This window comes from Belonocnema kinseyi, chromosome 6, assembly GCF_010883055.1.
Source record: "Belonocnema kinseyi isolate 2016_QV_RU_SX_M_011 chromosome 6, B_treatae_v1, whole genome shotgun sequence".
Classification (NCBI taxonomy): Eukaryota; Metazoa; Arthropoda; class Insecta; order Hymenoptera; family Cynipidae; genus Belonocnema; species Belonocnema kinseyi.
Window position 1 is genome coordinate 26,722,376 of NC_046662.1, and position 12,538 is coordinate 26,734,913.

A 12,538-nucleotide genomic window follows, 5' to 3' on the forward strand; every position below is an offset into this window, starting at 1 on the left:
TATCAGACCATAAAAAAATGTAGTAAAATGCAGGTTAAAAATTGTTTCCCGAACAATTTCTTGTATAAAACATAAATTGCGGGAAAAAGGTTCAATACGATCTTCAAAAGATTTGTTTAAACAATTTAAAAAGGAATGCATTTACAAGAGAGGCTGCACACATATTCGAGGTGAGTCAGATTAGTGAATAAGAACTCCCCATAGTGACCATCTGTTCTGAAATTTTGATGCCATCAATGTTTAAAAAAATATTCTTCTTATTCATTAATATTTTTGGAATTATTAAGAAATTTAGTATTTGTGCATGCACCATTTTTTGTTGTAGAAGGCCCTCAAAAGGTTAGAATTTTTTGAAAGGAAAATCCAATTTCGAAGATGACAGAAGACAGTGGAATTGACAGTGATCCAAAAAACAATGTCAATGTAGAGGACGAAACTTTATTTGTGGTAAACTAATATTTTTAGGATTGAAAATTCAACTTTTTTGGTATAAAATTAATTTCTTTGATTGAGAATTTAATTATATTATTTAAATTCGCTTTTTTATTGTCAAAATTTGTTTTTTTTTTATATGAAAATCTAAGTATTTCATTTAAGGTTGAAAATGTGTCTTTTTCAGTCCAAAATTCAAGTTATTGGTTAAAAGTTGAACTAAATTGTTGAAGTATCGCTAGACCGGCATTTTGAAAGACCTGGGTTCGAATCTCAGCGGAGCTAGATTGCCATTTTTTCACAACCTAGTAATTCAAAAAGTCGACAAAAAAGAATTAATATCAAATTATTTAATTTCTTGAAAACTCATTTTACAACCTATTGTGTTAAATTTTCGTTTCATTTTTAGTAACAAATTTTTGTTTCTTGGTTGAAAATTTAACCGTTTTGTTGACAGTTTTCTTGGGGTTGAAAATGATTTTTTTTGGTCGAAAATTTTACTATAGTGGTGAAATACTTTTTTTGTTGTTGAAAATTATATTTATTTTATCTCAAAATCTAGCGATTCCATTTTTAGTTGAAAATATGTCTTCTGTAGTTGTATATTAAACTATTTGGCGAAAAATAATAGATTTGCAGGAAACTTTAGTTGAAAATTCAAGAGTTTTGTTGAGAATTTTTCTTCTTCGGGTTGAAAATTTAACTATTTAGGTAAAAGATTATTTTTGTTGTAGGAAATATAACTATGTTGTTGAAAATTTGTATTTTTGTTTGTTAAAAATGATACGTTAAAAATGTTAAAAATGATACGCTTTCCCATTTTTAGTTGAAAATTCAACTGTTTGTTGAAAAATCATCAGTTCTGTAGAAAATTTAAACAATTTTTTAAAAAAGTCTTTCTTTACTTGAAAATTCAACAGTTTTGTTGAAAATTTGTTTTCTTGAATTTGGAATTTCAACTATTTTAGTAGAAAACTTATTTTTTGGTCGAAAATTTAACTATATTTATTAAAAATCGATTTTTTTCGATTTCGGTCTAAAATTAATCCACTATTAGGAAATCCTACAATTCAAAAGAAAGTCCTTTTTGATTAAAAATATTACTGTTTTGTTAAAAAGTTGTCTTTTTGGATTCATAATCCAACCATTTTGGCAGAAAATTAATGTATTTGGTTGAAAATTTAAATGTATTGTTGAAAATTCGGCTTTATTTAAATTAAAAATTAACTTTTTATATGTAAATCTAAACATTGCATTCTGAGTTGGTTTTTGTTTAAGAAACCATTTTTTCACTAAAAATTTAACTACATAATTTTTGGTGCAAATCGGTTTTTCTTATTCGAAAGTTGATGATTGATTTCAGTTAAGTTTTTTTTTTAAAATTTAATCTCCTTAACTGAGAATCCATCCTTTTTGTTAAAAATTAATTTTTTGTTGTTGAAAATTTAATTTTCAAACTAAAAATTTAACTATATCCTTTTCTATTAATTCAAAAAAAAACTAAATTTCTATTAAATTTATCTTATTAGTTGAAAATATTAAACATTTGAATATTTTGTTTAAAAATCGTTGTTTTTTGGTTAAAAATCTGAAAATTTAACTACTGAAGTTATAGATTCAACATTGGAGTTGAAAATTCATTTTTTTGGAAAGTCGATTTTTTTATAAATAAAATTTTCAAATACAAAATTTAACTTTTCTCTTTTTGGTGGAAAAGTAGCATTTTTAGATGAAAATTAAACTACTGAATGAAATTTTGCGGCATGTTGAAATAAATGTTCTAATTTGACAGATTCTATACTTTTTATATTCTAATAATGAAATCCAATTATTCTTCGTCAAATATTAATTTTTTGTTGTTGAAAAGTCTACCATTATATTTTTGTTTCGGAATTCATCTCATTTCGTTAAGGATTCTATTATAAAAATTTAATTATTTTGTTTAAAATGAAACTATTTTGTTGAAAAGTCTTCTTTTTTTTATCAAAAATTCCACTACCAAGTTGAAAGTTTAACAACTTTGCTAAACATTTATTTTATTGGTTAAAGATTCATCACTTTGGTTGAAAATTGAACTATTAATTCGGTTCTACAATAAATTAACTTTTTCATTTTTTAATTTTATAATTTTATATTTTTTAGTTCAAAATTGAACTATTTGGTAAAAATTTCTTTTTTTATTAGAATTTTATGTAGTTGTCTGAAAATTAATATATTTTGTTGATCATTCATTTTATACATGTTCTAATCTTCTTTAGTGAAAAATTGAAATAATTCGTTGAAAATTCGTCTTCTTTAGTTAATTCTTCTGTCTGAAAATTTGTTACTTTGTTGTTGTTAAAAATTAGTTTGGTAAACTAAAAATTTAACGATTCCATTATTGATTAAAAATTTATCCTTTTTGGTAATAAATTGAATAATTTCGTTAAAAATAATTTTTTGGTTCAAAAATGAACTTTTTGGTTGAATGTCGTACTCTTTTCTTGAATTTTTTTTTTTGATTTACAACTTCAGCTTGAAATTCATCTTTTTAGATAAAAATGTCACGATTTTGCTAAAAATTTGATTTTCTGCTTGAAAATTCGTCTTTTTTGGTAGAAAATTATTCTTCTTGGTTGAAGTTTCCTCCTATTTAGATAAAAATACAACTACTTGGTTTGAAGTTGAACTGCTTTGTGAAAAAATCAGTTTTATTGTTAAAGATTAATTATTTTAGTTCACCATTTGCTCGTAAAGTAACTTCTTTATTGAAAATTACAATTTTTGGGATGTAAATGTATCTGTTTTGTGATAAATTCTTCTGCTTGGCTTCAAATTTCAGCAAATTGGTTGAAAATTAAACTGGTTAGTCAAAAAAAAAACTTTTTTGTCAAAAATTAATATTTTTGGTAGCAAATTTTGTTTCATACGATAAATTTCAATTGTTTCGTAGAAAATTCATCATTTTACTTGAGGATTCAACTATTTTTTAAATTCGCCGTTTTAGTTAATTAAAGCTGGTTACAAAATTGTTTTTTGTTGTTGAAATTTAGTTTTTTACACTGAGGATTTAACGATTGTATTATTAATCGAAAATTTATCTTTTTTATTCGAAAATTAAAAAAATGTCGTTGAGAATTTATCCTTCTTAGTTGAAAATTAATCTCTTTGTGTGAAATTTTAAATATTTTGTTAAAAAGGTAAGTAATTATTAATAAATAAATAAACGCTGCTAAACCAAACGAAACCACTTCCATACACTTATTTGTTTATGCAAAATTTGATCAGTTTTTCGAAAATTTTCTTCTATTGAGCCAACGTTTCTGGTAGTAGTTTTAACAACTCTAGGCATTTAGACATAAATTTAAATAATTTGTAAAAACGGGACTCTTCAGAAGTAATTTTTGTTTGTTACTTCTGTAAGAATTTAAACAATTAACTTTTGAACCTGAGTAAAAAAATATTCGTATATATTTTATGCTATTTTTTAATTATTGAAAATGTTTTAAACATTTAGAAATTCTTTCAAAGATAATTTGTGAAACGTTGAAAGAAGGCTACATTTGACGTGAAACGAAGAAACCACAAAAAAAAGAAAGAGATAAATTTTGAACAAAATAGTTAAATTTTCAAATTTAAAAGATAAATTTACAATACAAAATTCAATAATTAAATTTTCAGATGACAAATAATTTTTACTTGAAACAGACGAATTTTTAGAAAATAGTTCAATTTCTCACAAAAATAACTCAATTTTAATATCTTACCAGCTTTAATTCAAATAGTTAGATTTTCAGTTATAAAATAAATTTTCAACCAAACAAGAACGCTTTCTTAAATTTGTTAAAAAATTTTCTGGTAAAAAGATAAAGTTTAAAATAAAATTAAGCATTTGAAAAAAAGGGAATTTGGAACAGAGAAGTTCAACAGTACCAAAAGATACTTAAAGCAGTTAATTGTAATTATTATTTAATCCTAATTGTTAAGTAATTATTTTACCTTTTTAGGGTAGCGACAGCAGTTGCGGTAGTAATCACGCAATTCAACAACGTCGTAGTACGACAAAACAGCTGCAGAAAAAACTAGGTGCATGGTTTTTTTTATTTGTTAAAAATCTATTAAAAATTTGTGTTTAAAACGTTAGAATATATTCAATAGTTATTCTTTTTATTCCAGAAGCACGCATTGAACAAGCAAAAAGAATTCAAAGAAATTCAGAATATATGAAGCTTCCTAATAATGATGATGGTAGTCTAAGTCCTGGTATTGGAATTATTCCTATACAAAGGTTGTCTATTCCGCAAAAAAGGAAAAATCATCACCCTCTTGTAGAATTATGGCATAGTGATAGTGAAAGGTATTCATAATAATATACATTTTTTCTAAAATTGTAATTTCCAATTTTATTTTTTAACATGTCATCAATTATTTGTTTACAAAATTTCCGAATCTTTCACACATTTTTAATTTTTTATATTATTGTAAAAGTATACGAGAATATTTTTTTTATCTGGGCACAACATTTTATTGTTCGAGTATTTGCAAAAGAACCAAAGAATACAAAATTTTCATTTTGAAAAGTACGATTTTTCACAAAATATTTAGGTACGTTCCAAAGTGCCTAGAATAAAAAAGCAATTGTAATTCATAAAGATTAAAAAAATGCAATTGTTTAATAATAGAACCGTTTTTAATTAAATACTAACTTATTTTGAAAGGGCTGGAAGAACCAGAATTTTTGACTCAGTAGAATGAAATTGTCAAAAATTCAATAAATTCATTTATAAAGAAATAAGTGTATTAATGAAAATTTTAATTTTATATGTGACGTCTAACAAATAAACCAGCTTTAGGACCAAAAATAAATTTACGCGAAAAAGCAAATCAACAAATCATAAATAAAGACCGGAAAATTGATTACCTTCAAACGTTTAAAACATTTTCAATAATTAAAAAATAGCATAAAATAGATACGATTTTTTTTTACTTGGGTTTAAAATTTAATTGTTTGAATGCTTAGAGAAATAAAAAAAATTGATGCAAACTCCTGTTAAGAACAAGAATCCAACGACCAAATTTGGACCACAACGAATAAGCAAAAACAAAAAATTCTATTGTAATCTAAACAAAAAAAATTCGGACAAAGATAAAAAAGAGAAAAGAAAAATGAAGAGATGTGGTTTGCTGCCTTCTCATTTTTCTTTCCTCTTTTTTATTTTTGTCCGAATTTTTTTTTGTTTAGATTACAATAGAATTTTTTGTTTATTCGTTGTCGTTCAAATTTGGTTGTTGGTCAGTAGAATGAAAATTTCGAAAAACTGATCAAATTTTTTATAAACAAATAAATGTATAGAAATGGCTTCGTTTGATTTAGCAGCGTTCATTTATTTATTATTAATTACATGCATTTTGAACAAACTAGTAAAAATATAATACAAAAGATTAATTTTCGACTAAGAAGGGTGAATTATCGACGAAATTTTTGAATTTTTCGACTAAAAAAGATAAATTTTCGATCAATAATACAATCGTTAAATCTTCAGTGTGAAAAACTAAATTTCAACAACAAAAAACAATTTTTAACCAGCTTTAATTAACTAAAACGGCAAAATTTAAAAAATAGTTGAATCCTTAAGTAAAATGATGAATTTTCTACTTAACACTTGAAATGTATCGCATAATAAAAAATTTGCAACCAAAAATATTAATTTTTAAAAGAAATGTTATTTTTTAACCGACCAGTTTAATTTTCAACTGAGTTGTTGAGATTTTAAGCCAAAATGAAGAATTTTGCACAAAATAGTTAAATTTTTAACACAAAAATATAAATTTTCAACAAAAAAGTAATAAAAAAGGGAATTGTTAAATTTTCAGTTTACCAAACTAATTTTTAAGAACAACAAAGAAAAAAATTTTCAGACAGTAGAATTAACTAAAAAAGACGAATTTTCAAAGAATTAGTTCAATTTTTCACTAAAGAAGATTAGAAAATGTATTGTTGTATTGTCTATAATAATTTCTAATAAAAAAAGAAATTTTCACCAAATAGTTCAATTTTAAAACAAAAAAGATAAAATTATAAAATTAAAAAATGGAAAAGTTAATTTATTATAAAAACGAATTAATTTGCAACAAAAATTAGACGAATTTTGAACAAAATAGTTCAATTTTCAACTAAAGTGATGAATCTTTAACCAATAAAATAAACTTTTAGCAAATTTGTATAACTTTCAACTTGGTAGTGGAAGTTTTGATAAAAAAACGACTTTTTAACAAAACAATTTCATTTTATACAAAATAATTAAATGTTAATTATAAAATACTTAACCAAACGAGATCAATTCTAAAACAAAAATATAATCCTAGAGTTTTCAACAACTATAAATTAATATTCAACGAAGAATAGTTGAATTTCATTATTGGGTTCTATCATATAACTGATTTTAGGAAAACTCGTCTTTTTAAAATAAAAATTCAAACGTTGGGTTGAAAATTTTTTCTTTTTTGACTGAAAAATCTTTTTTTTATCAATATTTGAATTTTGTTATTGAAAATTTTTGTTTTTGGTTCTAAAATTAATCTGTTTATGTTGAGGCCTTAGCAGTTTTATTGATTTTTGTTTTTTAGTTAATTCAACTGCTTTCAATTTTCAGTTTAAATCTTTTTTGGTTGAAATATCAACTATTATATTGTTTGAACCATATTTACCTTTTTTGGTTAACATAATACTTTAATTTTTTAACAAATCTCAACAAGCAATTTTCTCAATTGTTTGAGCACGCCCAGGGCGCGCGGGTATGCTCTCGCCCTCGATAACTTGTGTTCAACTGAAAACTCCATTAAGATAATTTGTAAATCTTATTAAAATCTACTAAAAACAACGCTTTAAACTTATGGATCTCCTAAAAAATCAAAATTTCATATTTTTGAAAATGATCTAATTTTTCGAACTTTTGTCTAATTAACAAATTTTACTGAGATGGTTTCTAAATATATTTGATATATAGTGATGAATTTAAATGAAATTTCCTAATCATAAAAATTTTTTTTTCTATTTTTCTTAACATTTTCAAAATTTTCAAAAGTATATAACTTTTCTAATTTTCATCAAAATTCAAAATTTTCTTCGGATAATTTGCAAGTCTTCTACCCATCTATAAGAAACTTTGAAAAAATTTCTAAAATTAAAAAAAAATTTGAAAATTTTGAAAATGCTCTAATTTTTTAAGTTATGGACTAATCGAGAAACTTGTCCAGAGTAGTTTTAAAATATATTTGGTCTCTGGTGAACATTTTGAATGAAATTTTTGGATCTATGAAAAAAATAATTTGTTCTCTTTTTTAAAAATTTTCAAATTTTTGAAAAGTTTATAACTTTTCTAGTTTTCATCCAAATTGAAAATTTTATTTAGAAAATTTGCAGTCTTTTACTCAACTATAAGAAACTTTGACCAAAATTTATAAAATTTGAAAATTTTTTTAAAACATCGACAAAATTTTATGATTTTCGGATTCTGTGCGTGCCGAAACGTAAAGATCTGTTAAAAACCAGAGATAGAAAATTTGGACGATTATATTACACTCTCATGAATGAGAGTGTAAAAATGTAATCGTTGACATTTCAACCAAAAAATTTTTGTTTTAAATTAAAAACAATTAAATTAATTTAAAAAAATATAATTATTTTTAAAAAACAAACAAATTTTCACACAAACAGTTCGACTTGTAACCAAAACAGATAAAATTTCTACCAAAAGAGATGATTTTTCAACCAAATGAGATTTTTCATTAAAAAAAGAAAACATGTTTCAAACAGTTGCATTTTTGCTATAAAATATGAAATTTATAATAAAAAGATCAATTTTCGAACCAAAAAGATGAATTATCAACAAAACAGTTGAAATATTAATCAAAACGATTTTTCAGTCAATAAAATTGTCAACGAAATAATAAAATTTTTAACCAAAAAGTAATTGAAATTGTTCGAATACTTTTTTCAATTTATGTAATAGTTTTAATTAAGATGAATTCTATATCAAATTTTACAACCAAATAGTTAAATTTGCAAGTAAATCGATAATATTGATCTTATTACTATTTATCATATTCAATATTCATCTGCAATATTAAATGTTAATGCACACTTACTAATTTGATTGAAAAATTAATTTATTAGTTACTATTAAATTATTTGCCTAAGGAGTTGGCAAAATTTGAAGTAGGAGGTTTCAATAAACTACTTTGAACAACTTTTTGAGCATAAATAATAAATTAACGGCAAGCGCGGAGCTTATAAACAATATTTTCAATAATAATTAATTTAATTTAATACGATCTTGTTATTTTGTTAATTAAAATGTTAAAATGTTGATATGACTTTGATTTAAAAATAAAGAAAAATAACTTTTACATTATAAATAATTTACATTATTCTTTTCAAGTACTATGAAGAACTGTACAGAGAATTTTTTAATCATGAAAAAAGTGGTTTCAAAAATATTCAAAATGGGCTCACTTTTAGTATTTTTATTCCAAATTTCTGACTTACGAACTTGGAATGTAGCTTAGGACACTAAAAGAGTGTACCAAAGGCCAATCTAAAAGATTAATTTTGTTCAAAAGTTATCGAACTCACAGACAGATATACATACATACAGACAGACAGGCATACAGACAGATATTCGTAAAAATCTGTTTTTTCGGATTCAGGGTGTCTCAAAACCTGGACATTTGACAAAAATTGGAAGGGGGGGGGGGGGGGAAATTTTTACACAAATCTAATACCTTCTCTGATCGGAATGTAAAAATGAAATTGTTTTTTTTTCTTCAAATTATAATTTTATTAGTATATACTTATTCTAGATGTAAAAAAAAATTTTTCTCTCGGGAGTTTTTGTCTATAGTGTTTATAAGGGTGGCTCAAAAACGTTTTTTTTAGAGAGCAGCGATCCCTTCATTTAATTCTAAATCCCCAAAAAAAATCCAAAATTTTTTTATTTTTCATTTTTTTATTTTAGCAGGTGCCAGGTTTGACTTGAAGTTTCCCATGTAAAATGTATCAGAAATATGGGGTTGATACCCCTAACACACCCCCATGGGTACCTTAAAACTACCCTTAAAACAAAAAATGCCAATTCTTTATGAAATCGATCTTTTGAGCATTGTATTCTGGTCTTTTTTATATTAAAATTATTAATATTGGTCCAGTGGAATATTTACCATTATTGGGTTATAATTTTTAATTATTTAAACCAATAGAATTTTTTTAAATCATTTGTTTTCGAAAGTTTTTTTCCCTAAAAATTATTAATATTGGCATAGTGGAATATTTATTTTTTATTTATTTTTTAAAGGACCCCGCACAAAATGTACAGTAAAATGGCCACCGGTGAAAAATTCTAAATATTTTTTTTTGTATTTTCGAACCTGCAAAGCAATAATTCGAAGGAAAAAAGTAAGAAAAATGGACAGTTTTTTTTACAAACAATTGTCAAAGTTTCAATTTTTACATGTATTTTAATAGAAAAATGCTGATTTTCATGAAAGTTTTTTTTTCTTCTAAACTAATAGTTGGATTTGGTTCAAACTTGCACATTTTTACTATCATTCCTACCAAAACAAAAGGTTCATATCCAAGATCTAGAAAGATAAACGGTTTATGGGGTATACACCATGATATAAGGGTGTTTTCATACCCCGAATACCCAAGTATGGAAATTCTCATTTCTTAGTAACTAAAGTCACTAGGTATTTTTTATTCAATTATTAGGGTATGAAATAACTTTCAGATAAGTAGAGGAAGTGTGCATGTCAAGGGGTTGTTTAATCATCCCTTATTTAGAGAAGCAGAGAAATTAACTTTTCTTAAGGAATAAATCACCAAAGATTAGGCTTATAAAATCACTTTAAAATATATACAGGTAGCATTTTTTATTAGGATTTGCATTAGAATTTATTTTCAGGGTCATTTAATCATCCCCTAATTATTGAACCAAGGAAATCGGTATTTAAACGGGATAAAGTACCAGAGATTTTTTATTATAACATTGATGAACAGAATCACTTTAAAATATATACAGGTAGCATTTCTTATTAGGATTTGCATTAGAATTTATTTACAGGTTCATTTAATCATCCCCTGATTATTAAATCAAGGAAATCGATATTTTATAAGGATTAAAGTACCAAAGATTTTTTATTATAACATTGATGAACAGAATCACCTTAAAATATATACAGGTAGGGTTTTTTTTAGCAGAATTTGAATAAGAATTTATTTTCAGGGTCGCCTAATCACTCGCTATTTATAAAAACCCAATAGGGAGTGATTAGGCGACCCTGAAAATAAATTCTTATGCAAATTGTGCTAAAAAAACCCTACCTGTATATATTTTAAGGTGATTCTGTTCATCAATGTTATAATAAAAAATCTTTGGTACTTTAACCCGTTTAAAAAATCGATTTCCTTGATTTAATAATCAGAGGATGATTAAATGAACCTGTAAATAAATTGTAATGCAAATCCTAATAAAAAATGCTACCTGTATATATTTTAAAGCGATTCTGTTCATCAATGTTATAATAAAAAATATTTCTGGTACTTCATCCCATTTAAAATATCGATTTCCTTGGTTCAATAATTAGGGGATGATTAAATGACCTTGAAAATTAATTTTAATGCAAATCCTGATAAAAAATGCTACCTGTATATGTTTTAAAGTGATTTTGTTGATCAATGTATTAATAAAAAAATCTCTGGTACTTTAATCCGTTTAAAATATAGATCTCCTTGGTTCAATAAATAAGGGGTGATTAGGCGTCCCTGAAATTAAATTCTTATGCAAATCTTGCTAAAAAAAGCTACCTGTATATATTTTAAAGTGATTCTGTTCATCAATATTATAATAAAAAATCTCTGGTACTTTATCCCGTTTAAATACCGATTTCCTTGGTTCAATAATTAGGGGATGATTAAATGACCCTGAAAATAAATTCTACTGCAAATCCTGATTAATAAGGCTACCTGCATATGTTTTAATGTGATTTTATAAGCCTGATCTTTGGTGATTTATTCCTTACGAAAAGTTAATTTCTCTGCTTCTCTAAATAAGGGATGATTAAACAACCCCTTGACATGCACACTTCCTCTGCTTATCTGAAAGTTATTTCATACCCTAGTAATTGAATAAAAAATATCTAGTGACTTTAGTTACTAAGAAATGATAATTTCCATACTTGGGTGTTTGAGGTATGAGAACACCCTTATATCATGGTGTATACCCCATAAACCGTTTATCTTTCTAGATCTTCGATATAAACCTTTTGTTTTAGCAGGAATGATTATAAAAATGTGCAAGTTTGAACCAAATCCAACTATTAGTTTAGAAGAAAAGAAACTTTTCACGAAAATCAGCATTTTTCTATTAAAATACATGTAAAAATTGAAACTTTGACAATTGTTTGTAAAAAAACTGTCCATTTTTCTTACTTTTTTCCTTCGAATTATTACTTTGCAGGTTCGAAAATACAAAAAAGAACTTTTTTTAGAATTTTTCACCGGTGGCCATTTTACTGTACTTTTGGTGCGGGGTCCTTTATATTTATTTATTTTCATTAATTTTCAATTATTTAAAGAAATGGAATTTGTTTAAATATTCTTCTTTTGAATTAAAAAAATTATTAATGTGGGTCTAGTGGAATATTTGTCAATATTGATTCATTAATTTTTAATTATGTAAACAATCTCCATTTGTTTAAAAAGTTTTTTTGTAATAATAATTTTTATAAAATTTTTTTTTTAAATCAATCAAACAATGTTATTAAATATTCCACTAAAGAAATATTAATAATTTTTAATTAAAAGATTATTTAAATAAATTGCATTCGTTTAAACAATTGAAAATTAATGGAATAATGTTGATAAATATTCAACTAGACTAATGGTAATAATTTTTAAGGAAAAAACTAAGTAACGAAAAAAATTATTTAAACAAATTCCGTTTGTTTAAACAATTAAAAATTAATCAACTAATGTTAATTATTATTCCACTAGACTAATAGTAATAATTTTCAGGAGAAAAAAAAATTAAAAAAATATTTTAAACAAATTCCATTTGTTTAAATAATT

General features: G+C 24.5%; 1 protein-coding gene across 1 annotated transcript in view; it reads left to right on the forward strand.

Moving 5' to 3' along the window:
- The window catches only part of LOC117174988, a 13,656-nt gene continuing 1,118 nt past the window's right edge, over positions 1-12,538 (forward strand). The window contains exons 1-4 of the mRNA XM_033364473.1: positions 1-170; positions 326-447; positions 4,419-4,497; positions 4,588-4,768. Coding sequence (XP_033220364.1) covers positions 376-447; positions 4,419-4,497; positions 4,588-4,768 — 332 coding nt within the window. The 5' untranslated portion in view covers positions 1-170; positions 326-375. The remainder of the gene's footprint in view (positions 171-325; positions 448-4,418; positions 4,498-4,587; positions 4,769-12,538) is intronic.